The 26909-nt window shown below is 54.9% G+C and overlaps 2 protein-coding genes across 3 annotated transcripts in view; one reads left to right on the top strand and one right to left on the bottom strand.

Moving 5' to 3' along the window:
• FER1L5 (fer-1 like family member 5) overlaps positions 1-561 on the top strand; it is an 84750-nt gene extending 84189 nt beyond the window's left edge. The window contains exon 53 of the mRNA XM_074939910.1: positions 422-561. Coding sequence (XP_074796011.1) covers positions 422-514 — 93 coding nt within the window. The 3' untranslated portion in view covers positions 515-561. The remainder of the gene's footprint in view (positions 1-421) is intronic.
• Positions 562-1831: 1270 nt separating this feature from the next.
• LMAN2L (lectin, mannose binding 2 like) lies at positions 1832-26909 on the bottom strand. Of its 2 annotated transcripts, XM_074939971.1 has the most exons (9): positions 26750-26909; positions 25677-25795; positions 16262-16379; positions 14998-15080; positions 9306-9338; positions 7810-7971; positions 7595-7709; positions 6061-6180; positions 1832-5347 (listed from the first exon to the last, which is right to left on the bottom strand). In XM_074939971.1, the coding sequence occupies exons 1-9, from the start codon at positions 26889-26891 to the stop codon at positions 5205-5207; spliced, it is 1035 nt and encodes a 344-aa protein (XP_074796072.1). In that variant the 5' UTR covers positions 26892-26909; the 3' UTR covers positions 1832-5204. The 2 variants fall into 2 exon arrangements, with proteins under 2 accessions (XP_074796072.1, XP_074796073.1); XM_074939972.1 differs by lacking the exon at positions 9306-9338 and having other exon boundaries at positions 1833-5347.

Consider the following 26909-nt stretch of genomic DNA (forward strand, 5'->3'; position numbering starts at 1 on the left):
CACAGTCACTCCCTGCAAGGCCGTTGAGTAGGGCCAGGAGGGGTCTCTCGGTGGGGCTGGGCTGTGAGGGGGTGGGGCAGATGTGTTGGGGCACTAGGGAGTGGGGGGGCACTGGGCAGGGTGCTGTGCATTTGCAGGGGATCCAGGGGGGCTCTGGGCATAGGGAGGTGGGCAGGGGGGGCTGTGTGCAGCACAGGCCCACAGCGGGTCTAGCACCTCCTGGGTTGTAGAGTGCCTTGCACTGGGCAGGGTGGAGTGGGGCTGCCCCCCCATGCCATGCTCCATTGCGCCGAGGGGGGCCCACAATAGGTTAATCCAGCCCCGTTTAAGGGAGGGCGCTGGCCCATGGAGCCCCAGCCCCCAGCCTGGTTTGCTGGCTAGAGATGCTGCAGGGCCTGACTCCCTCCCTTCCTCTCCCCAGCGCTACTTGGCCATGAAGCTGATAAACCCCTTCCGCAGTCTCCATTCCTTTGGGAGCCTCAATCCGCTGGCGGGGAGCGGCAGGAGCCCGTAGGCCCCAGGCCAGCCCAGCTCCTGGGATGACAGCCTGCTACAGGCCCCGAAGACAGACAGAGCCGGCTGTCCCCCAGCACCGAGGGACCCGTCCCTCCCCCAGCCTGTGGATTTGGGCACCAGCCCCTGCCCTACCATCACCTGGATCTTCCCTGCCCCCAGGGAGCAGCCGTGGGTCTTACTGCTCGCTCCCAGCACCCGCTCTGCTGGCCTGCGCTCCTGCTCCGCTCCCGGGGCCAAGGGCCCCTGAGCCCAGGCCCGTGACTACAGCGCTGGAGCTCAGCAGCTAGAAAGCGGCGTGAGCACAGAAGCGGCCCTGCCCCCAGGAAGGTCGTTCTCTGGGCCGAAAGCATCCAGGGCCAGCGTTCCCCAATAAAGGCATGGAAAGGACGCCCTTCACCTTGGCTCGAGCGCCTGAGAGACCTTCTTCACGGTGCCTCGCTCTAGCGCAGGAGCTGCGTCCATTATGGGGCTGCAGAGATGAAACCCCGAGTGCTAGCCCCTGCCCGGGGACGATTCCCCACCCAGCCTGCTGGGAAAGCCCTCGACTTCGCGCCTCGCCTCCTGCAGCCGTTCCGGGCCAGGCTTGCTCTGGGCTCTTTTTGCCCTCAGCACAAAGTCACTTTAGGGCCAGCGCTGCATTGGCTGGGAGAGGCAAGTCCCAGCAAGAGCAAAGCTGCCTCCTTGGCCCTTTCAGCCGCCCCAGGAGGCAGCTGTATTTCCCCACCACCACCAGCAGGGAGCACTGCTCCCCACAGGGAGGTAGCATGAAATACCAGTGACCGATCGCTGGAGAGGGACTGAGTGGGGGCAGAGCCAGGCTGCTAGAGACCCCCCCTACGCCAGTATCCTCAGGCACAGCTCTGCCAGGGGGTCACGTTTTCTTTGTAATGATCAAACCAAGCCCCGGGTTGGTCGAGGTTATTTATGCACCCGCTGGCCCAGCGGCAGGGGCTTTTATCTTCCCGCTAGCACTTGTGCCTCTAGCCAGGGTGGGTGGCTCAGATAAGGATCCCCTGAGCCCAGGGTCCCGCCCAGCACTCTGCCAGCAGGCCGGGGCTGGCCCTGCACAGGGAAGGAGTTAGACACGTTTCACTGAGGCGGTTCTGTACCTACCAGCTGTTGCAGCAGGGGCAGGAGGGTAGGGGAAAGTGCAGCTCTTACCCCGCGGTGCCCAGGGAACTTCTGTGAGGAGCCAAGATGGACACGTATGCACCTGGCGGGGTCTTTGTAGAACTACAAGGTCCATCAATACCCAGCCACAAACCCTGCAGCCCGGGGCAGGCAGACAAGAGCAGCGCCCCAGGATTAAGTGCAGTGCAGCCCTGCACTTGGGGGAATATGTATTTCAAGGACACAAATTACACTTGCAGAAACAGGTGCACACACAGACAGTTCTGTTGATCAGGTAAAATGTTTTAAAAGTGGCAAAAGCAGAACCACTGCTTTCAGGCTGCCCTCATGCTTTGCCACATGTAAAATCTCCCCCGAGGCATCCTACCAGACCAAGCCACCCTGCTATAGCAAATGCCAGGTGGCCACCCTCAGGGCAGGGGGCTTAGATATGCAGTCACGGGAGCAAACGTCTTAGTCGGATCCTTTCTGCAGAGGGAAGCACCTCTTGAAGCATCGTCACTGATTTTCCTACAGAGGCCACAGCTCTGAACTGTGGTGGGGAGGGAAATAGTGCGGAACTCAAAGATACGCAAGCAGGGATCACATTTCAGTGTCCAGAGCAGAGGCCCCAAGCTGTGGCCCGTAGTCACTCCACACTTCAGAAAGCCCACGTCCTCCTATTAGCACAGGGCCTGCAATGCAAGAGCTGCAGGTTTTACCATAGCAGGAGCTGCAGTAAGTCACCTGGCTTCCCCCTGCCCTATTTCACCCTCACACCCAGTCCATGAGGTATCTGGGGTCTGGGTAAAGAGCGCAGGCTTCTCACCTGCACCTCTGCTGATCAGGTCTCATGTCCTTGTAAAGTCCATCGAATTAAGGCTGCAGATTGCAGCGTCTATCTGGACACCGGTACTGGCGGCTCCTGCCCAACAGGGCACAACACCAGCAGATCTCAGGACCCCTTCGGTTAACAACGCCTCTGCTCTCTGCGGAGCACCGGCTACAACAGCTGCTTCCTGGCTGAGCCATGTTAGCACAGCTCCAGGAGCAATGCTGGTGACCGCACCTGTCCCAGTGCCCCTGGCTAGCCACTCCCAGAGCAGGGCAGGGTTTACATACAAGACTTTCAAAAGCAATTGGGGATTTTGGGTGCCCAGCCGGAGACCCCTGAAAGGGGCCTGGTTTTCACAAGGGGCTGGGAGCCCTGCTCCAAAGAAGGAGGCTCTTTAAGATGTCTCCAGTTAGGTGCCCAAAAACTGAGGCACTTAAAAAGAAAAAAAATCACAAGTCTTTTGAAAGTCTTAGCTAATAACCATGTTCTTTACTTAGCTGGGCCATGGCCACCCTTGGGCGTAGAGACACCAGGAATCCAGGCTCTGCTGCAGTGACAGGAATTGGAAGGGAGAGGAGTTTCTGAATCTAAACCTTCCTCCTTCAAAGGGCAGGTTCCTCTGAGGAGTCCTGGCATTTCCTCAGCTCAGACCTTCTCCCCATCCCAGCCCTCATTATTGGGCCCCAGAGATGGCTTGACAGGCAGGAGGAGCCATCAGGGGCTGGTTTTACTGTCACTGTAACAAGGGCACGAGATCCAGCTAGACGTGGTTGGCTAGGACAAGGTGAGAACGTGGCTCTGGTGTGTTGTGTCGAGCCAGCCAAGCCTTGTCCACATTGAGCTCACAGCTACAGGCCTGTTGACACTACAGAATGGAACAGTGTCAGGGACAAAGTGTTATACCCAGAATTTCCAGGGGACCCTTCTCCCCCCTCTGCATCGGAATTAGGAGCGACTCAGCACCCTCAGCAGGACCTACAGAAAGCAGGAACTCATTAGAACACAGCAGTCACTGAGGTAGGAAATAACTAACCCTCCCTGAAAGGCAGCAAAGCCTTTGTAGAGATCAGAACTTTCTTTCCCAAGCACGGCCGAGGTCTCCGCCAGGCCAATAAACCCTCCGACCTTCCTTTGCCAGCCCGCTTCCAAACTCCTGGTTACAGCAACCAGGTCTAGATCCTTCAGAAACACAAAGGGACCACGTACAAATGCTGGCATCAGGTTTCTGGGTGAGGAAGAAAGAACGGACCCTTTTCACATCACACCTACACCACTAACAGGACCTGGTGACATGCAAATAGCCCCTGCGCTCCAAGCCAGGGTGTACAGAAGGGAGGAAGGCAGCAGTGCACGCAGACTGACCCTGCGGTGGAGGGACAGGCCCCCCTGACAGCAGCAAGTGGTTATTACAATGGAACCCAGTGTTAAAACGGGTAGAGTCGCTGCGCGAGTCCATGCATGTGGACAGCAACATGATCACGTGAACCCCACCCCAGCAACGTGACCTGGCTTCGTGTGAACGAACAGGAAGTGAGTCAGGACTAGCTGTCCCTTGCCCACCACATTCCCATGCTCAGCAACAAGTGTGCGCCGGGTCTCCATGACGGACGTACTGACCCTTGTGCAATGAGCCCGGGATCCGGACGGTTTCTCAGACTGGCCTGGTCTCACCCGGCTGCACTGAGACTTTTCAGTGCATATTTCACCAGCGCAAACCCCCTTAGCCCTGGCTGGAAAGCCCGGTTGTCGGGGAGAAAGAGGAGGTGAGCACAGGCTAGTAGTGGCATTGTGGAGGCACTGAATGGAAGCAGCTCAGGTCAATTTCCATCAGAGGCTGAGAAGACCCTGCAGCATCAAGGCCAGCCCGCAGCCTGGAAGAGCCGTTGCTTTCCCTGCCATCGTGCTGGGAGATCAGGCAGGATCAGGGTGGCACTGGGAGGCCAGTAGCCAATATCTGTGTTCATGCCCAGACCATACTGGGGTGACTGTAAAACGAGGGGTTTTCCTTTAGCACAGCTGCCAGTTCCCCCACTTCCAAACGAGGAGCTGCAGCGAGACGTGGAATATTTCGTTCAGGGTGCAGGATTCAGCTGTGCTATGGCAAAACCAGGATTAAAAATTTCAAGCTGCCTGGGGCAGATGAGCTCGGCCTTCCCAACCAGCCTACGGCAGCAAAGCCATCTGGATGGCAACGTAGGCCGTGAGCAGTGGCAGGGCCAGGGAGCAGGGACAGTACTACTTTTATCAGCAAGAAACGTTTGGTTTGGCCAAGTTTCACCCTTAAGCCAGAGGGGCTTTTCTAGGATTTTACAGTCTTCAGTGCCTGGCCTCCTAACTGGGCTGTGGAACATCCCCAGATAGCACACGTAAGGCTCACCAACACGGAAACGATACAGCATTCGGCTACACCCGCCCCAAGCATCTTCTAAACATCTTGCCAAGCAAGAGCTGCTGGGGGACGGCCCATCTGTCACTGCACCAGCCTCCAGAGTCTCCTGATGCGCTACGTGTCACACGAAGTCTGCTTCCCATGTGATCCAGGACGTCCACTCCTGCTGGGAACCTCGAAGAGAGACAGCAGCGGTCCCCATGGGGGCCAGCAAAGAAGCAGTCATCCGAAGGGGCTCTGGAAAGTCTGAGCTGAGCAGGCAAGGGCTTCTCTTCAGCTAGCCTCTGGCACGTGCCAACCCACTCCAGCAGAGCTGCTCGTGTGCTGAGGGAAGGGGCTGGGCAGGCGTTTAGGTCAGTAGAAGCGTTTCCGGCTCTGTTCCTGCCATTTGTTGTAGACTATGACTCCGATGACGATGGCAAACACCAGGGCGACCAGCGAGAAGAAGACAATTAAGAACAGGGCCAGGCTGCTCATGGGTTCCAGTGGGGCCTCCACTGTGGGGCAAAGGCAGAGGGGCACAAGCCCAGGTTAGCCACCACAGAGCCCACACGCTCAGAGACTATGGTGATGGGGGTTGCATACAAGCTTAGTTGGGTTTTACTTGCATTGCCCATCTCTGCGGTGTCCAGGGGAGACAGCCATCCACCCGCCCACCTTCCCCAGCACTTCATCCAAGGGAAGGCGCTTGCGTTTGTCCTGAGCTATGGGATTTGGGTTCGGTCTCCGGGGAGATTTCAGAGAAGTGAGAAAGCCTGGCTCAGAGACTGCATGCTACGTGGTCACTAGCCTGCAGAGGATCTCAAAGCACACCCAGGGTTCTGGCTACCTCCATTCAGCAGAGCTCCTCCACCCTGTCTCCAGTGCTTGGGAGCCGTGAGACCCAGGGCAGGCTGTGCCCCCGGCACATCTAATCCCCGCTTGAGGCCGTGGCTGCTCCTCTCTCCGGGGTACTGAAGAAGCCGACACTGCAGTGAGCACTGGCACAGATGTGGGGACATCAGCGCTCAGCATTTGGTCACATCATTCCCGCCTTCTAGGAACGTTGAACGTTAGCTAATAGAGCCATTCAAGCAGAGGGGCTCACAGGCAGGAGCTTCAGCAGATGGTGTGAGGACCCCGCCTGATGAATGGAATAGCCCATCTACTGGGGAAAGCAGGTACTTGGTGGGTCCCGGCCTTGCACCTCACCAACCTGTGCGCTACTCACCTCCGGGCAGTTTCAGGTTGTCCACAACGGGCAGAAACACCTCTTTATCCCGCTTCTCCTCCTCTGGACTCCGCTCAACCGTCAGCTGGTAGAGTTTCAGAGAAATGATGTCATGGTTATCTAGGGGCACGAGAGAAACATGGCCTTAGACAGTATGCAGGAAGAGGAACCTTGGCCAGGGACGGCAGAGGGGCTGGGAGAGGGAAACCCTGAACATCTGCTCAAACGGAGCCAAGCACCCATGCACGGAGCAAGCAGAACTCCGCTCTCCGGGGCAGTGCCTGCCATCTTCTGTGGTTGGACCATGCCCAGCACAACACGCTTTGCTACGAGGGGCCTTTAAGCCACTGAAATTCAGACTGAGAAATGAGTTCAGCCAGGGAGCACCTCTGATTTAAAGTCCACTCAGCAACCTGAAGGCAGCAAATTAGAATCATCCTCACAGGCATTCATTGCCTTTGTCTTTCTGTCACACATATTAGCCGGATGACTCAACTGCCCCAGCCAGCTTCTCCAATTCCCAGAGCATCTGCAGAGACTGCAGAGATTTTGGAAATAAAAGGAACTTTACTTGGAGCAAACAATGAATCCAGGCATTGGTGATCAACATGCTTTTGTAGAGGCTTGATTCAAACCTGTTCTAAACTGGCTTAAGAACGACTGAAGCAGACGGGGTCGGTACTTTCGGGTATTATGGCATACGCTGAACGGAATTCACACAGACGTTACAGACTGAAAAAGGCAAGGCTTTCATTTCACCAAGAGCCTCAGTGGGCCAGACAGCTGTGCATCAGTGTCCACGAGACTGGTCCCCTCGCCTATATTGGAAGAGGAGCACATGGCTCTTGGGCCAGAAAGCTCAAGAACTGCCCTGCAAAACTGTGTAAGAGGGATGCTTGCTCTAAACGCCCAAAGTATGTCCCAAGGCCCCCGTCGAACTGCAGGCTGCACACACCAGAGGTTAAGCTGCAGGTATCCCCAGAGCCAGGGAGTGGCTGAGGCGGTTCAGGGTGAAGGAGTCAGAGTGGGCACCTTCGTATTTGAAATCCTCGGACTGTTTATGTCAACTCAGAGGAGCCCCCCGGCACCTGGCAGAATTCAGATGCCCCAAGCCTAGAAGTGTCACCTGTGAGCTCCTGGGGTGCCACTGAAAACCGAAGGGTGCGGTGTCCCTTTCGGACCAAACATCAGCCTTTCAGACTGAGGTTAATGCCAAGGACCCTTCCAAGGACATGACTTGGGGAGTTCGGCGCCCGAAGGTGCCCCCTGCAATTTTCAAACACACCTCAGGCACCTCAATACCGTGGTAGGTCTGGCCGGAGGCACTTCTTAGGCAGGGCCTTCGCTCCCCAGTCACTTCGGGTGCAGCTACCGTGTGTTTAAAACCCGCAGCAGCAAGCCTCAGAGCTAGGTCCACAGACTCAGGCTCACGCGCCGGTGCTGAAAGCAGCCGTGCAGCTCAGGCTCTGAAGACCCCGGCTCGGAGGCTCGCAGGCACAGCATAGGCCCACCGGCCAGGGCCACAGCGCGGTACCTGAGAGGTCTCCAGTGACGGAAGAGGTCCCAAAGAAGTATCCCCTTGGCAGGTGGACCCCCGGCATGTCAATACAGTCCCGCCACTCGTGCTTGCCATCAATGTCAATCATGATCTGAAACACACGAGACTTCACTCAACCCAGAGCAACCCAGCCCAGCCCTCCCGACATGAAGCCGACCTGGGCCTGGAGAGCTCAAGGAGTCACCACTCACCGTCAGCCTCCTTTTGACGTAGCGGATCACCAGGAAGGTGTCGTGGTTCAGGTTGCGCACCGTGGCCGTGCAGCCTCCGAGCTCAGTGGGCCGTCCATCCCGGTCATGGTCGTAGGCGAGAGAGCCATTGTTCACCATGGCGGAGATGTAGGGGAACACATGCTAGGGAACACGGGACGAGGCCGCAGGTTAGTGGTCTCCTCACACTGCTCTGCGGAGGCCTGGCAATACGAACCATGGGCAACAGGGCAAATGCAGACAGGCAGCAGAGAACACGGCTTTGCACAGGACACTGACAGCACGGAGCACGACACCAGGGCCGAGAGACAGACAAGAGCCTCGGCCAGCGCTCGAAATTCTCACGCAGCCCGGCATGACTGGGTCTGCAAGGGAGCGAGGTGCTGGCAGGAGGCACTGGACTGACTGATCCCTCTACCACCAGGCCTCAACCTGACTCCAAGGGACCCAGGTCCCGAGAGGGACATGGGCTCTGCCTCTGTTCTCTCTACAGAGACCGCCCACAACTTCCCATTGCCACCCCTGGGCTGGTGGATTGTGTGGCATGGACCCCTGCGCCACTGCACGCCTGTCACACAGGCGAGGCAGCCAAGCGGTGGTAGTGCCACTGTGCTGGGCTGGATCTGGGATAGTGACGTCCGGCTACCACAGCCCAGGTGCCCCAGCCAGCCAGGACACTGTTCACGGGGATCAGGCGCCTCCTCTCACCCTCTGCGTTGGGTTCTTCTTTTATTAAGATCCATTCCACCCAGACATGCGCATTGTGCATCAGACTGGGCCCAGCAGTCCCACGCCTCTCGATGGGCAACGCTGCCCAGAGGCCCAATGGCAGAGTCCTTTCCCAGGTCTGCAGTAGCAGACGGGCTAAACACACCACAGCTGAGCCACTGGTACGTGTAGCTTAGTTCGTTTCTGATGGACCCTCCTCTGTCAAGTAGGCAATCTAAGGCAAGCACTGCACCAAGGCCAGACCCCGGCATAATGCTGAGTAGCAGGGAGATGCACAAGGTGTGGGAACAGTGGTTTGTTTGTTCTAAAATGAAACAGGAACACTTCAGAACAGCAGGGATCCATGAGAACAGACAAGCTCGAGAGCTGCAGCGTCTCCTCCACATGTAGGACCTGCGCAGCCACGAGGAGATGCCACAGGAAGAGACAGCTGCATCAAAACCACCCGAGCAGCAAGGCCCTGAGTGAGGGGCTTGGGGAGGCGACACACGTTAGACTTCCTTCAGGTCACAAGAAAGTAATCAGCAGCCCAGCGCACTCTGTCACAAGCACGCTGGCCGGGGGACCTGGTGGCAGATGGAGAGACTGGCTCTGAACCAGGCATACTGGCCGCAGTCAGTCAGATAAAGATTTCTGTAACTCTGGCAATGCCCTTCTCTCACCCAGCAAGGTCACAAACACCCTGGAAGTGCCCATGACAGAGAGAGGGGAGGGGACTCTGAGGCTGGAAATGAGCTAAGAGCAAATACCTGATTTCCAGGGGTATACCTCCTCTTCTGAGCCTGAGTCCAGAAGGATTATTGAGAGCAAGAAAGGGTACAGAACAAGACAGTCACCGACCAGATAGTTTAGTATGAACCTGCAAACTGGGAAGGAAATGCACCCTAGGAAACCACCAGCATTGTCCCCTTGCCAAGACTTGAGGGTACCTTACATTTTGCAAGTCATGTACCAAACCACTGAATACATGGCTTAAAAAGGCAACTGGCCCAAGAAACCCCACACTGTAATCCTGCCCAGTTTATACCCTGTACTTCCCTTCCCCATCCCACAGCACAAAAGCACATTAACCCAGAGCTAAGAACACGCCAACAAAGGACTGCTTGGCCGGAATCACCACCACCCATATCTACAATTCCTCCAGCACCCTTAACTGTGTCCATCACACACACACACAAATTACAGCAGGGTGCTCCCACGTTACACGTAGGAAATGAAGAGCTACGTAAGGAAAGAGGGTGCAGCTGTGATTGCAGGCGCTATTAGAGCGATTTGACGCTGTCTTGTCCAGCGTTTCTGCTCCCTCTTGCTGTAGAAGGGAAGTGTTCACAGTTCAGGAAGTGGCTCTTGGCTTCTCTGAGGCAAGTGTTGCTGTGCTAGGGACAGTCCCAGAGCCAGAGCCACGTGGACACCAGTGTCTTGGGGAGCTGGGCACATGAGCCCAAGGCACGAACTCCCATTTCACGTGGGACCGAGTTCTGCACCTGTTCCCCGAGAATCCCAGGCAGCACCACAGATGTCAACGGAGTTCACAGTGGCAGAGAACAGAACTGGGCCCTGGGCCCAATCTGAACAGAAATAAAAGCCTCCTGTGTGTGTTTGACTGTCTGGTTCGGACCGTAACTGGACACCAGCACAAATCTGTGGCAGGAGAAAGGCTGCAGATCTCCTTCTTTAAGATTTTTTAGACAAAGGAAATGCAGTGGATCTAATTTATCAGTAAGGCATTTGATACGGTGCCACATGGAGAATTATTAGCTAAACTGGAAAAGATGGGGATCAGTATGAAAACTGAAAGGTGGATAAGGAACTGGTTAAACGGGAGACTACAGCAGGTCACACTGAAAGGTGACCTGTGAGGCTGGAAGGAGGTTACTAGTGGAGTTCCTCAGGGATTGGTTTTGGGACCAAATCTTATTTAATCTTTTTATTACTGACCTTGGCACAAAAAGTGGGAGCGTGCTAATAAAGTTTGCGGATGACAACGCTGGGAGGTATTGCCACTTCAGAGAAGGACCAGGATATCATACAGGAAGATCTGGATGACCTTGTAAACTGGAGTAATAGTAATAGGATGAAATTTAATAGTGAGAAGTGCAAGGTCATGCATTTAGGGATTAATAACAAGAATTTTTGTTATAAGCTGGGGACGGATCACTTGGAAGTATCAGAGGAGGAGAAGGACCTCGGAGTATTGGTTGATCACAGGATGACTACATGCTGCCAATGTGATATGGCTGTGAAAAAAGCTAATGCGGTCTTGGGATGCATCAGGCGAGGTATTTCCAGTCGAGATAAGGAGGTGTTAGTACCGGTATACAAGGCACTGGTGAGACCTCATCTGGAATAGAGTGCACAGTTCTGGTCTCCCCTGTTTAAGGATGAACTCAAACTGGAACAGGTACAGAGAAGGGCTACTAGGATGATCTGAGGAATGGAAAACCTGTCTTATGAAAGGAGACTCAAAGAGCTTGGCTTGTTTAGCCTAACCAAAAGAAGGCTGAGGGATAAATATCACAGAGGGAGAAGAATTATTTAAGCTCAGTACCAATGTGAACACAAGAACAAATGGATATAAATTGGCCATCAGGAAGTTTAGACTCGAAATTAGACAAAGGTTTCTAACCAGAGGAGTGAAGTTCTGGAACAGCCTTCCAAGGGAAGCAGTGGGGGCAAAAGACCTATCTGGCTTCAAGATTAAGCTTGATAAGTTTATGGAAGGGATGGTATGATGGGATAGCCTAATTTTGGCAATTAATTGATCTTCAACTATTAGGGGTAGATATGCCCAATGGCCTGTGATGGGATGTTAGATGGGGTGGGATCTGAGTTACTACAGAGAATTCTTTACTGGGTGTCTGTCTGGTGAGTCTTGCCCACATACTCAGGGTTTAGCTGATCGCTATATTTGGAGTCGGGAAGGAATTTTCCTCCAGGGCAGATAGGTGAAAAACCCCCAGGGCCTCTGCCATTCTCTGCAGCATGGGGCATGGGTCACTTGCTGGAGGATTTTCTGCACCTCAAACTCTTTAAACCACGATTTGAGGACTTCAATAGATCAGACATAGGTTAGAGGTTTGTTACAGGAGTGGGTGGGTGAGATTCGGTGGCCTGCGTTGTGCAGGGGGTCAGACTAGATGATCATAACGGTCCCTCCTGACCTTAAAGTCTATGATTCTATGAGATGCTGTCATTTCTCCCTGCATTGTGGCTTGGATTCTGATCTTTAGCCTCCATTAAACTCCAAGCCCTGGAATAGCATCAGTGTGGCTTCTTCAGCTGCCCAGCATTATCTAGGATCCAACTTTAGGGTACAGTGGCCCTTCAGAGAGCAAGGGCAGACCATTGTTAATGTTCCAACCAAACTGGTCGCTGATTCAAGACCTGCAGATCTGTTCAATCAGTTTCAAGGTCTGAAGCCAGCTGCACAGCTGAGCTGGTCAGACATTGGAATCTAAAGGAGAGCCATGGGGTTCCTCCCCACTCACTTTAGAAAAATCCAAACGCCTGAAACAAAACCTTGGTCAATGTCCCTGGAAATTTTCTGATAAAGTGAAAGTGTCAAGAATGCTGGCTTCCTTTGCAAAGCAATTCTTCAGTGAAAGAGTGTTTGGGCCCAGCTCTAATACACACTCATTGGTTTAGTCCACATTTGTCTCAATGTAACAGCACTGCCTGGCTGTACAGCTCTAGAGCACAGGAGATGTTCTCCAGAACAGCTTAACAGAAGAACTGTGCAGGAAGCCCTGACCAGCAAGTACTGGGGTGATCCTGGCAATTACAGGCTGGTAAGCCTGCCTTCAGTAATGGGCAAACTGGGTGAAACTATCGTAAAGAACAGAACTGTCAGACACAGAGATGAACATAATTTGTTGGGGGAAGAGTTAACATGGGTTTTGTAAAGGGAAATCATGCCTCAAATATCTACTAGAATTCTTTGAGAGGGTCAACAGGCATGTGGACAAGATGAATCCAGTGGATATGGTGTACTTAGATTTTCAGAAAGCCTTTGACAAGGTCCCTCACCAAAGGCTCTTAAGCAAAGTAAGCTGCCACGGGATAAGAGGGAAGGTCCTCTCATGGACTGGTAACTGATTAAAAGATAGGAAACAAAGAGTAGGAATAAATGATCAGTTTTCAGAATGGAGAGAGGGAAATAGTGGTGTCCCCCAGGGGTCTGTACTGGGACCAGTCCTACTCAACATATTTGTAAATGATCTGGAAAAAGGAGTAAACGGTGAGGTGGCAAAATTTGCAGATGATACAAAACTACTCAAGATAGTTAAGTCCAAAGCAGACTGCGAAGAGTTACACAAGGATCTCTCAAAACTGGGTGACTGGGCAACAAAATGGTAGATGAAATTCAATGTTGATAAATACAAAGTAATACACATTGGAAAACATAATCCCGGCTATTCATATAAAATGATGAGGTCTAAATTAGCTGTTACTACTCAAGAGAGATCTTAGCATCATTGTGGAGAGTTCTCTGAAAACATCCACTCACTGTGCAGCGACAGTCAAAAAAGCAAACAGAATGCTGGGACTCATTAAGAAAAGGATAGATTATAAGACAGAAAATATCATGTTGCCTCTCTATAAATCCATGCTACACCCACATCTGGAATGCTGCGTGCAGATGTGGTCGTCCCATCTCAAAAAAAATATATTGGAATTGGAAAGGGTTCAGAAAAGGGCAACAAAAAGGATTAGGGGGATGGAACAGCTTCCATATGAGGCGAGATTAGTAAAACTGGAACTTTTCAGCTTGGAAAAGAGACTAAGGGGGGATATGATGGAGGTCTATAAAATTGTGTTTGGAGAAAGTAAATAAGTGTTGTGAGAAGGCGTGAACAACACAAGAACTAGGGTTCACCCAATGAAATTAATAGGCAGCGGGTTTAAAACAAACAAAAGGAACTATTTTTTCCGTGCAACGCAGTCAACCTGTGGAACTCCTTGCCAAAGGATGTTGTGAAGGCCAAGCCTATAACAGGGTTGAAAAAAAACTAGATAAGTTAACGGAGGACAGGTCCATCAATGGCTATTAGCCAGGATGGGCAGGGATGGTGTCCCTAGCCTCCGTTTGCCAGAAGCTGGGAATGGGCGACAGGGGATGGATCACTTGATGATTCTCTGTTCTGTTCATTCCCTTTGGGGCACGTGGCACTGGCCACTGTTGGCAGTCAGGATACTGGGCTAGATGGACCCTTGGTCTGACCCAGTAGGGCTGTTCTTATGTTAGCATTTGGGCCACTGCTATGCAGAGCTGAGGATCACCACACTACAGGTCCACACTAGCTAGTGTCCACACACTTCAGACAGCTTCCGGGGAGTCCCCAAATCCCCAAGGGAAACGAGTACAACTGCTTCCCATTTCTCCTTTTCCCATTTCTCCTGCAAAGCGTTCGCAGCCACTGCTGAAGGCCGCTGTAGGCCTACAGCTTGTCTTAATCGGTGTCTGGCCTGCACACACCGGCCTTGGGCAGCCAGACAATGCCCACCACCATCAGGACTTGCCCTGCAGAGCAGTGATACTTCATACGGGGAGTCGGCAGTGAGGAGAAGCTAACCAGGATCGCTAAGTCTTCGCGAGTGCTCCTCTACACCAGATGCCATGATACACAGAAGGGGCTGCAGAGGGAAGCTCACTGGTCTGGCCTGCAGCCCCCTCCATGTATGAAGAGCTACTTGCCTCCTGCTAGTCTCCTGGAGAGGGACAAGGAAGACAGCAAACTCAAAACCCGAAGGGAAGAGAGACAGGAGAGGGGAGAGAGAGCAGCATCAATAGCAAGTGACCAAAAGCTGCAGCCAGGAGGAGCTGGAGAAGAAGCTACGTTTAGACTGTTCTGCGATTGGGATCTCGAACATACAGCTGCATTGTGGCTAGAAATATGGCCAAAGCCTTTTCATAGAATATCAGGGTTGGAAGGGACCTCAGGAGGTCAGCTAGTCCAACCCCCTGCTCAAAGCAGGGCCAACCCCAACTAAATCATCCCGACCAGGGCTTTGTCAAGCCTGACCTTAAAAACTTCTAAGGAAGGAGATTCCGCCACCTCCCTAGGTAACCCATTCCAGTGTTTCACCACCCTCCTAGTGAAAAAGTTTTTCCTACTATCCAACCTAAACCTCCCCCACTGCAACTTGAGACCATTGCTCCTTGTTCTGTCATCTGCTACCATTGAGAACAGTCTAGATCCATCCTCTTTGGAATCCCCTTTCAGGTAGTTGAAAGCAGCTATCAAATCCCCCCTCACTCTTCTCTTCTGCAGACTAAACAATCCCAGTTCCCTCAGCCTCTCTCATAAGTCATGTGTTCCAGTCCCCTTCTGAACAAGCTAATACGCCAACTCTGCCCTCAAGCTCTGGAGGCATAGCCACGGTAATACAACTTCACATTCAGCTCCCACCTCCCTCCGAACTGCCACAAGGCCGTCTTACCTCCTGCTGCTTTTCCTCATTGGGGTAGGTGTCTACAAACACCCCCAGCCCCAGAAAGTGATCCTTGCTCCCAAACACGGGCCCTAGAACAGATGGCAGAGTGTGAACAGTGGGCGACACAGCTTGCGTGCTGTCATGCTCTAGCAGAGACAGTGGGGTGAGTGCTTTCCACCCTGCGCGTGGGTAGATTTACTCCCCAAGCCATCGATGGGCCCCACCTTGGAGCAGAACCACAAGAGTAGCTTGAAGAGGATGCAGTAATATTTGGTAGTGTCAGACAGACATTTGCCTCCTTGAGAGAGCCAGTGGGGCGGCCTCCAACTTCATGCAAATGCCCATTTGAAGGAGTTTGCCCCCAAGGATCTAGGCCAGAGATGCCTCCGAAGGTAGCCTTGGCTTGGCGCCAGTAGCAGCTCGGAAGGAATGTTAGCAAGTGGCATTGGGTAAGTCACCCTTTACCTTCACCCTCTCCCCACAGGGGAGCCCATTCCTGGATCCGTGCTTAGGGGGCCTGAAGACCCCTCCACGTAGCAGCATTTAGCACTTGCTGAGCAGCAGAGCCCAGTGCCCATGTCACAGGACCAATACCCCGCAGTCCCGAGTTCGATCCCCGGGTCTGCCACTCCCCCTCTGCACCTCTCTTCCCCCATCTGTCACATGGAGACAGAGATACTCTCACCTGATGAATCACTTTGCAATCTACATAGAAGGAGTGCTAGATATCAGAGCTCTTTACAGACAACTCATGAGGTAGGAGGCATCCCCGTTTGACAGATGGGGAAACGGGAGCAGAGTTTCGGAGTACAGGTGTTCCTGGCCCCAGGCCCATGCTTAGCCCACTAGGACACTGCCCTTCGCAGCACAAGTCTGATTTCTAGAGCTTTGGAGCCACTGCAGCCTCCATTCCTGCAGTAGGAATGGGGCTTGCTTTGCACCTCTGAAAATCAGGGCAAGCAGTTTGCTACTGCACAGCTGAATTCATAGCCACTCTGGACTCGTCAGAGCCCCCATCAATGGTCACCCCAAGCTTTTCCAGAGCAAAGTCAGTATTAGCTATAGTGGGGTCACAGTCACTCCTGGCTCCCTCCTTGTCGGTCCCTCCAAATAGGAGTAGGATGGCAGCAGCTGTAGATGCAATCTACATCCCCAGCCAAGGGCGGCACTCTCTGGCTAGCGTGTTTCCGCTGGGGCAGGAGAAAGCCGGCAGTGGAGGCTCTGTGCAGCACTTCCCCTTGCAGACGACGCCTCCGTGAGAGCATTTTACCTGGCTGCATGCGATCCTTGGTGTACCAGATGGCAAAGCCGTCCCCATTCAGGTTCTTCTTGCCTTGCCCATGGATTTTAAAGTGGACCTGCATCTCCCAGTCTCTGAGGTAACAAGGCTGCAAGAGAGAAAGGGGGAGAGCATGTGCAGCAGTCAGGGGGACGTTGACAATAGCCTACACACCCCTTGCAATTCACAGCCCTTCTGGCTATTGGCTTGCAGGCAGAGAACATTACTAAGGGACCCCATGTCAGCTGGGATCTGTTCCATCTGGATGGGGAGGGAGAGTCACAACTGGTTGCAGTGTCCCCAGCCAGACAGTACAGCTGCTTTTCTGCACAGACAGTAAGCTATGGCACCAACACATCCACCGCCTCATGGAAAAGCACTGGCCTGCCTTAGCACAAATACATCTGCTAAATGGAGCCACACTGCAGAGATGTCTTCGTCCTTCCTGTCCCTTGCCAATAGGCTGCACGGCCTTACCTTTTGTATTTCAGCAAGAGTAATTAATCACAGGGGGATTAGGGAAGATTAGGGAACCATGGATATAAAAACAAAGAGCTTGATTCTGATCTCGCACTGTTCGAAGCCAGGAGTAACGCCAGTGAAATCAGGGAAAGATCAGAATCAGGCCCAGAGCGGCTTGGATTTCATCACTATAGATGAACAAATTACACCCCTTTATGAACATCAGATGAAGCGTAGAACCAATCAGGGGCAAAGAATGTAAATAGTTTTATAATCGAGTCATCCAGCCTGGATACGAGTCAGCGGCTAGACAGGTACTTCAACTCCTGGACTCGTACCATACGACCACAGTCAAATGTAAAGGGAAACTGCCCATTTCAAAGTCACATCTGAAAACGCGTTACAAATAAAATGCTTAAAAAGGGCTGTAGTCAGTATTCTACTGAATTTCCATATGAAAGAACAGGAAGATCCACAGTCAGAGACATCTCGCAAGAGTGCCCATAGCTGGGGATTGATTGCCAAACGCAGCAGCATCAAGCCTTCCCCGCACCACAGATATGTACCGGAGGTACGTGGCAACTCACTGTGGAAGGCAGACTCACAACAGACAATTAGAACATGTTCAGGTCAGAGAGACGCACCTACATCATACAGACAATTGTACAGAGACGTGGGAGGCCTCCGAGCTCCATGGAGACAATTTACACAGCTCTTTAATATAAGAGGGCAGCTGTCCAACACACTCTGAAGGCTTAGCGATGTCTGATTTAAAACTGTCTCATTCCATGGACTAAAAGGACATGGCTATTAACTGACAGGACTCTGTCCTCCTAAGCAGAGTATCCCTGACACAGTGGGCTGCAAGAAGAGTACTGACCTGGAAAGGCTTGGTACAGCTACAGTGTCTTTGCTCTTGGAACAAGCTAACTATTCGGGACTCAAACGGCAGGCAGAATCAGACAGGTACTTGTATGGAGAGAGCAGAAATCATAATAGTTCTACAGGAAGCTTACTATGGAACTACAGTACATGAAAGAGCATCACTATCTACCCCACAGTAAATTCCATCCCAAACTGTCATGTCTTCGAGTGGCTCCTACTGTATATCCTATCACGGAACTTAGGCAATGAAATTCACTGCCTGCACAAAATGCAGACGAAAACTACAGCTGCACAGCCGGACATTATAAGGAGTGATCGGCAGCATGAGCTCAACCTGGGCCAGCAGATGCAAGCGTGAGGGAGTTGTGATCACGCTGGCCTTTCCATACTACTAAATGGGAGGGGGCTTCTCGCTAGACCACTGAGAGATGGAAGGGGGTCTTAATCTGGAAGAGATTGGGAATCACTGCTCTCGTGTTCTTCTGCCAAACACTGAAATCCAGCGCACACACTTGCAAACTACGTCACGATCCTGCACCATGTGACTATAGGCACGACAAGATGATGGGCCTAAAAGAAAGCCCCTGATAGCAAGCCCTTCTGTGTCCACATCACAGCTAAGAGACCACACTTCCCTTTGCCTTGCAATTGCACTCACCAAGAATAGGCATTTTTCAGCTTTGGAAAGTGTGTGATTACTGCTATAATCCAGAGAAACATCCTATCAAAGCTTCAGGTTTGAGTGATTGGAGCTAGGACATGACACTGATTTTTTAAAAAGGAGGATCCATTACAAGACCAGCTATCGCGCAGCAAGGGAAGACCATGGGAGTTTGTGACGATGTGACGCAGCAGGGAGGGGGGAGTGTTGACCTGGGAATGTGCCCTGGGGACGGGAGACCTGAGAGCCTGTCACCTGAGCCAGGAGGGGGAGGGGGAGGTGACACCTCTGCCCAGGAATGTGGACGGAGGCTGCAGCAGGGAACCTGCTCGGTGGGTTTAGTTTCAGTTTGGGGCTGGGTGGAGGAAGACAGGGAACCCCAGGGCTGGGGTCTAAGCTCCCTGCTCCCCCAGAAGGACTTCACTGAGGGGTCCTGGGTGTCCCCACAAGCTCTGTTTTGGACTGTGTTCCTGTTGTCCAATAAACCTTCGGTTTTACTGGCTGGCTGAGAGTCTCAGTGAATCCCAGGAAGAGGGGTGCAGGGCCTGGACTCCCCCACACTCCGTGACAACTGGTGGCAGCGGTGGGATCTACTGCACCCCGTGAACGGCGCTTCCTGCAGTAAGTGACTGGGGAACAGTAAAACGAAGGGGGATTGACGGGGACCAGGCGTGCTGAAGATTCAGAGAGAGACGGTTCCAGGGGGCGGTTAACCCCTGGGAGTGTGTGACCAGAGAGAAGGACTTTTGCAGTAACAGGGTCCCCCGGGGGATTGCAGCGAGCGGTCCCAGGGGCGGAGGAGTCTGCAGCTCGACCCTGGCAAAGAGGTGGTGACCTCAAGAAGGACTGGCACACTAGGGGCTTTTCCTGGAAACCGTGGACAGCTGCCCGGCCTGCGAGTGGCCAGCCGGGAGATGTACGCTAAACGCCTTAAGAGCGACCTGGTGGAGCTGTGCAGGCAGAGGGGGCTGCGCGTCGGGAGGTCCACCAAGGAACAGCTGATTGCCCAGCTGGAGGAGAGGGATCGCTTGGATGACCCGATCCCTGTCCCTGAGGGAAGCCGCCCGGCGGACGCAGCGTGGGCCCTGGGGCCTGACCAGGCTGGGAGGGGTCACACTGCTGCCCAGGACACCCCGAGACCCTTCCTACCTATGCCTGGGGGAGGGGTTGTGGGAAGCCCAGCGAATACCGAGGGCCCCCTGACCCCAGCAGCCAGCAGGGGATCCTCCCAGCGGAGCTCCCCATCCTTGGAGCGGATGCGGCTGGAATGGGAGAGGGAGAGGAAAATGAGGGAGCTGGAGGATCATGAAAAACAACGTCAACATGAGCAGGAGGAGAAGGAGAAACAACGTCAACATGAGCAGGAGGAGAAGGAGAAACAACGTCAACATGAGCAGGAGGAGAAGGAGAAACAAAGACAGCATGAGCTGGAGCTGGCCAGGCTGAGGAGCAGTGGGGCCCCGGCTGCGGTGAGTGCGGGGGGACCCAAGACTGCAAGGAGCTTTGATAAGTGCTTCCTGGCCCAGCGGAAGGAGGGGGAGGACATAGATAGCTTCCTGACGGCCTTTGAGAATGCCTGCGAGCTGCACAGGGTTGACCCTGCCGACAGGCTCCAGTTCCTCACCCCCTTACTGGACCCCAAAGCCGTGGAGGTCTACAGCCGGATGACAGGGGCAGAGGCAGGGGACTATGAACTGTTCAAACAGGCCCTGCTCCGTGAGTTTGGGCTGACCCCCGAGATGTACCGGAGAAGGTTCCGGAGTCAGCGTAAAACGCCTGAGGTCACCTACCTACAACTGGTCAACAGGATGCAGGGATATGCCCGCAAGTGGACAGCGGGGGCCCAAACTAAAGAGGACCTGCTTGACCTGTTTGTACTGGAGCACCTGTATGAACAGTGCCCTTCCGACCTGAGGCTGTGGCTGGTGGGCAAAAAGCTCGCGAACCCCCAGCATGCAGGGCAGCTGGCCGACGAGTTTGTGAACAGTCGGTCAGGGGGTAGCCGGGAGGAGTCCCAAAAGAACAGGCCCCCCCCGATGCAGAGAGAGAGTCACCATGGGGCCTCCCAGCGGGGAAATAGGGAGAACCCCCTCCAAAGGGGAACGCCTGGTGTCGGGCCCCTCCGACCCGTTCAAGGGGACCAACGTGACCTGAGCTGCTATCACTGTGGCCAGAGAGGCCACGTACGGGCCCAGTGCCCCGGGCTCAGGGACAAACTGAGCAGACCCAACCTACCCAGGGTTAACTGGGTAGGGACTCAGCTGGACGAGGGGCAGGCGACCCAGGAAAGGGGGGCTACCAGTTTGCCACCTGCTCAGGAGGGAAGAGTACCCCCAGCCAGCCCCGCCAGAGGGCTGGAGGCTCTGGACTCAGGGTGCTCGGTTTACAGGGTGGGTGCGGGGCTGTCCCTCCGGAGAGAGTGCCTTGTTCCCCTGGAGGTGGATGGGAGGAAGGTCAATGGATACTGGGATACGGGCGCGGAGGTGACGCTGGCCCGGCCCGAGGTGGTGGCCCCAGATCGGGTGGTGCCCAACACCTACCTGACCCTGACGGGGGTGGGCGGGACCCCATTTAAGGTGCCCGTGGCAAGGGTACACCTGAAATGGGGGACCAAGGAGGGCCCCAAGGATGTGGGGGTACACCACCATTTGCCCACTGAAGTTTTGATGGGGGGAGACCTAGAGGACTGGCCAAGCGACCCCCAGACCGCCCTGGTTGTGACCCGTAGCCAGAGCCGGCGAGGGGCACTGCGACCTGACCCTGGGGAGGGTACCACACTGGAGGCGCGAGACCCTACTCGGGTGGGGAGGGAGCGCCGAGGGGCACGGCTCAGAGAGGCTGCGGCCTCAGACCTGGCCACGGAGGGGGAACCGGGCCCCATCCCTTCCCCAGCCGCTGAGTTCCAGGCCGAGTTGAGGAAAGATCCCTCCTTGCAGAAGCTCAGGGACCTGGCCGACCTCAGTGAGGGACGGACCATGAGGAGAGGCTGCCAGGAGAGGTTCCTGTGGGAGAAGGGGTTCCTGTACCGAGAATGGGATCCCCCAGGGGAAGGGGAGTCCTGTGGGATCAGGAGGCAGCTGGTGGTCCCCCAGAAGTACCGCCGCAAGCTCCTGTCCCTGGCCCATGACATCCCCCTCGCAGGGCACCAGGGAATCCGGCGCACCCGGCAGAGGTTGCTACAGAACTTTTACTGGCCCGGGGTCTTTACCACCGTCCGGCAGTATTGCCGATCCTGTGACCCCTGTCAGAGGGTGGGGAAGGCCCGGGACAAGGGGAAAGCGGCGTTGAGACCTTTGCCCATCATAGAGGAGCCTTTCCAGAAGGTGGCCATGGACATCGTGGGGCCTCTCAGCAAGACGACCCAGTCGGGGAAGAAATACATTCTGGTGGTGGTAGATTTCGCCACCCGCTACCCCGAGGCAGTGCCCTTAGCTTCCATTGAAGCAGACACCGTGGCAGATGCGCTCCTGACCATTTTCAGCAGAGTGGGGTTCCCCAGGGAAGTCTTGACAGACCAAGGCTCCAACTTCATGTCGGCCCTGCTCCGGTGCTTGTGGGAGAAATGTGGGGTCCGGCATGACTGGGCCTCAGCGTATCACCCCCAGTCCAATGGGCTGGTGGAGAGGTTTAACGGGACGCTAAAGATGATGCTGAAAACCTTTATGAACCAGCACCCGCAGGATTGGGACAAGTACTTACCTCACCTGCTGTTCGCGTACAGGGAGGTGCCCCAGGAGTCTACCGGATTTTCGCCTTTCGAACTGTTATATGGAAGGAGGGTGAGGGGCCCCCTGGACCTGATGAGAGACGAGTGGGAGGGGAAGGCCACTCCCGATGGAGAGTCAGTGGTGGAGTATGTCCTGACCTTCCGAGAGAGACTGGCTGAACTCATGGGCCTGGCCAGGGAGAATCTGGCCAGAGCCCAGAGGAAGCAGAAGGTCTGGTATGACCGCACGGCGCGGGCCCGTGCCAACGCCACCGGGGATCAGGTGATGGTTCTCATCCCCGTGAGAAAGAACAAACTACAGGCCGCCTGGGAGGGCCCGTTCAAGGTCGTCAAGCAGCTCAATGAGGTAAACTATGTGGTGGAGCTGTCGAACCGGGCCCACCACCGCCGGGTGTACCATGTGAATATGATGAAGCCATATTATGCCAGGGGGAATGTGGTGTTAGCTGTGTGTGGTCAGTGGGAGGAGCAGGGAGATGACCCTTTAGTAGATCTATTCCCTGGGACCAGAGCTGGTTCCCCCCTGGAAACAGTCCCCCTCTCGGATCAGCTCACCCCTGCCCAGCAAGCTGAGGTCAGGGGGGTGCTGCATCCGTACCGACAGCTGTTTTCCAACCAGCCTGGACGCACTAATCTGACTGTCCACCGGGTGCAGACAGGGTCGCACCCGCCGATAAGATGCTCCCCCTTCCGAGTCACAGGGAAAACTGCTCAGGACCTGGAAAGAGAGGTCCGGGACATGCTGGCTTTGGGGGTGATCCAGCCATCGGCCAGCCCTTGGGCCTCGCCGGTGGTGCTGGTCCCCAAAAAGGATGGGTCAGTCCGGTTCTGTGTGGACTATCGGAAGCTCAATGCCATCACTGTATCGGATGCCTACCCCATGCCCAGGCCGGACGAGCTCCTAGACAAGCTGGGAGGAGCTCGGTACCTTACCACCATGGACCTTACAAAGGGCTACTGGCAAGTGCCGCTGGATGCAGATGCCCGGCTGAAATCGGCCTTTATCACCCCTCTGGGGCTCTATGAGTTTCTGACCCTGCCTTTCGGCCTCAAGGGAGCGCCGGCCACCTTCCAGCGCCTGGTGGACCAGCTCCTGAGGGGGATGGAGAGTTTTGCCGTGGCATATATTGACGACATCTGTGTCTTTAGCCAGACCTGGGAGGACCACGTGTCCCAGGTTAGACAAGTGCTGGACCGACTCCAGGGGGCTGGGCTGACTGTCAAAGCGGAGAAGTGCAAGGTGGGGATGGCTGAAGTATCTTACCTGGGCCATCGGGTGGGGAGCGGCCGCCTAAAGCCGGAACCGGCCAAGGTGGAGGTGATCAGAGACTGGCCCGCTCCCCACACCAAAAAGCAGGTCCAAGCCTTTATTGGGATGGCAGGATACTATCGAAGGTTTGTGCCTCACTTTAGCGCCATAGCCACCCCCATCACTGAGCTATGCAAGAAGGGGAAGCCAGACAAGGTGGTCTGGACCGAGCAGTGCCAGGAGGCTTTCCGGGCGCTGAAGGAGGCTCTGGTCAGTGGCCCAGTTCTAGCAAACCCAGACTTTGACAAGCCCTTTGTGGTGTTCACCGACGCCTCCGACACGGGACTGGGGGCGGTGTTAATGCAGGAGGATGAAAAGGGGGAGAGACACCCCATCGTGTACCTGAGCAAGAAGTTGCTACCCCGGGAGCAACACTACGCGGCCATCGAGAAGGAGTGCCTGGCCATGGTGTGGGCCCTCAAGAAACTAGAGCCCTATCTCTTCGGGCGACACTTCACCGTCTACACCGACCACTCTCCCCTGACCTGGCTGCACCAGATGAAAGGAGCCAACGCCAAGCTCCTGAGGTGGAGCCTGCTCCTGCAGGATTACGACATGGACGTGGTCCACGTGAAGGGAAGTGCCAACCTGATAGCGGATGCGCTGTCCCGGAGAGGGGGCCCCGAACTTCCCCAGATCACTGGTCACAGTGACCCCGCTCAGTTCAGTCTCGAAGGGGGGAGAGATGTGACGATGTGACGCAGCAGGGAGGGGGGAGTGTTGACCTGGGAATGTGCCCTGGGGACGGGAGACCTGAGAGCCTGTCACCTGAGCCAGGAGGGGGAGGGGGAGGTGACACCTCTGCCCAGGAATGTGGACGGAGGCTGCAGCAGGGAACCTGCTCGGTGGGTTTAGTTTCAGTTTGGGGCTGGGTGGAGGAAGACAGGGAACCCCAGGGCTGGGGTCTAAGCTCCCTGCTCCCCCAGAAGGACTTCACTGAGGGGTCCTGGGTGTCCCCACAAGCTCTGTTTTGGACTGTGTTCCTGTTGTCCAATAAACCTTCGGTTTTACTGGCTGGCTGAGAGTCTCAGTGAATCCCAGGAAGAGGGGTGCAGGGCCTGGACTCCCCCACACTCCGTGACAGAGTTGGTTAGAGGGCCCAAGCAGATTTAAGTGGAGAAGGCCTGCACTGAACAGCACAGGAGGATATACTGACCATAAGACACTTTCTGGCTCAAATTCCAGCTTTTCACGTCATAAGCAAATTATATCCACTCCTCAGGCAAGACTTAAGTTAGATAAAAAGAACAGGAGTACTTGTGGCACCTTAGAGACTAACAAATTTATTAGACTTTAAGGTGCCACAAGTACTCCTGTTCTTCTTGCGGATACAGACTAACACAGCTGCTACTCTGAAACCTGAAGTTAGATAAACATTCGATGAGAGGTGAATGTGTGACTCAAACTGACAGCCACCAAAGAAAGGTAGAGAACCCAGGTACTTGTGCTGCTGTGGCCAAGCATTAAAGGTAGAGGTGAGGTTAGTCGTTTTCAGATTCTGGTGGAACCTTGGCACCTGGGAGCAGGGGAACGTCAGATCAAGTTTACAGGATAAACTCAGTGAGCCCAACTCATACTGGTATAAGCAGGTACAAGTCCACTGACTTATCTGAGTTGCAACTGCTTATACCAGATCTGCCTTTGGTCCAGTGTTCTTGTGCGCGTCTACACAGTTCACATTACCCCAGAACAAAAAGCCTCTTTCATAAATCATTGTATTTGGGGGACATGGATCTTCATCCACTCAGGATCTAAAGAATGTGCCACGTACAGGGAGCGGTGATCCTGAATGGGACATCTGAGCTATAATAATAGAGAAATTTAGGATCAAATCCCATAATAGAATTAGCAGGGCTATTGCCCGGGAGCAAGCCAGTTAGAAGCACTGCCTTTTTGTGCTTTTAGTCAAAGGAAAAGCTCAGTGGAATGGAACATCGTCACCAGGTTAGTGACCTCCTGTAGATACACCGAGAGCAGAGACATTGCCAAGACACTGATTTAGCAACAGGCTTGTTTCAGATTAACTGTAGCTGGAGTTTGTTTGGCTCAACGATTCCACAAATCTGTCTTCTCTCACGAAAACTATTGGCCAATCTGCCCGAGGCCCATCCACCCTTCATTCCGTGCTTGAGCAAAGGATCTTCAACATCAATGCACCACTTCCTGCAACCTGCAGCAGCAGATTCCCATCAGAATCTTGACTCCATAAATGAAGTCATCCCGATTACCATCTTGTTACCCCTCACCACCTTGAATTCAGACATACTGGCTGCAGCCCAAAGATAGAAATCACTTCTGCACAAGATACAAAACCCTGGAGTGCCAGTGCCCCTCACAGATTGCTAGAAAACGTTATTCTTACCACTCTGTTCCACACGGCCCCCTGTTTGCTCTGCATGTCCGGTGTGAGGCGGACGTACTGAGTCGTGACCATGGCATTGCCCATAAGGTCCCAGAGAGAGGAACTGGAAGATCCAACACCTGGCGGGTAGAAGGGAAACATTTGCACCAGCCCTACAATGGTAGGGTGCACTGATCGCCCCGTGCTCTGCCACTCCTCACCCAACCCCCCTTCAATCCATCTTCCCACCCACCCCTCTGCTTCCTTCTCTGCCTTGTTTCTCCTCCCAGACCCTCTGCCTGGCCACCTCCTCTTTCCCTCTCCAAAGCTGCACAAAGCACCAGGTACACTTGCTTCCTCCCACCCCACCTACACACCTCATCCCCCGGCCTTTCTCCCTCTGCATCTTCCCCACCCCCCAAACACTGCCATACTCTAGCCACTCCCCGCAGCTCCCTCTGCACCCCACCCTGCCGTTCCCTGTCCTCCCAACACCAGCTGCCCACTCAACTCGCTACCTCAGGTTCTTTGCCTGCCCCCTCCCTACTCCCCTTTCCCCCACTTTGACTCCTCCCTCCTCCTCCCCGCCCCAGTTACTGCTTCCCCTGATCCCACCACCCCGCGCCCCGAATGTCCCAGGCCCTCTTGCCCAGCCCAGTTCCGCCTGCACCCCCTTCCACCCACGAGCTCCCCCTTCGCCCCAGGCGCCCATCACCCCCATACGGCAGGTGCCCCCCCCCACACACACACACCCCCGAGGGGATCCCCCCACGCCCTCACAGGGATCCCCCCACCCCACACCCCTCGCGCGGGTCCCCCCACGCCCCGCGGGGGTCCCCCCACGCCTAGCCCCCGCGGGGTGCCCCCCACGCCCAGCCCCCGCGGGGGTCCCCACGCCTAGCGCGCGCGCACACACACACACACACACACACACACACCCCGAGGGGATCCCCCCACGCCCTCACAGGGATCCCCCCACCCCACACCCCTCGCGCGGGTCCCCCCACGCCTAGCCCCCCCACCTCCCACGGGGGTCCCCACGCCTAGCCCACACACACACCCCCGGCAGGGGCCCCCCCAGCCGGGCCCCTCACCCTGGTAGGGCTTGCTGAGCGAGTGCTCCCGTTTCAGGTGCTCCTCCGTCTGCTCGGCGCGCGCCCCGCGCAGCACCAGCAGCACGAGCAGCCCCGGGAGCCCGGCCCGCCACCCCCGCGCGACCGCCACCGCCGCCATCATCTTCCCCCAGCCCGGCCC

This window comes from Natator depressus, chromosome 26 (assembly GCF_965152275.1).
Source record: "Natator depressus isolate rNatDep1 chromosome 26, rNatDep2.hap1, whole genome shotgun sequence".
Lineage (NCBI taxonomy): Eukaryota > Metazoa > Chordata > Testudines > Cheloniidae > Natator > Natator depressus.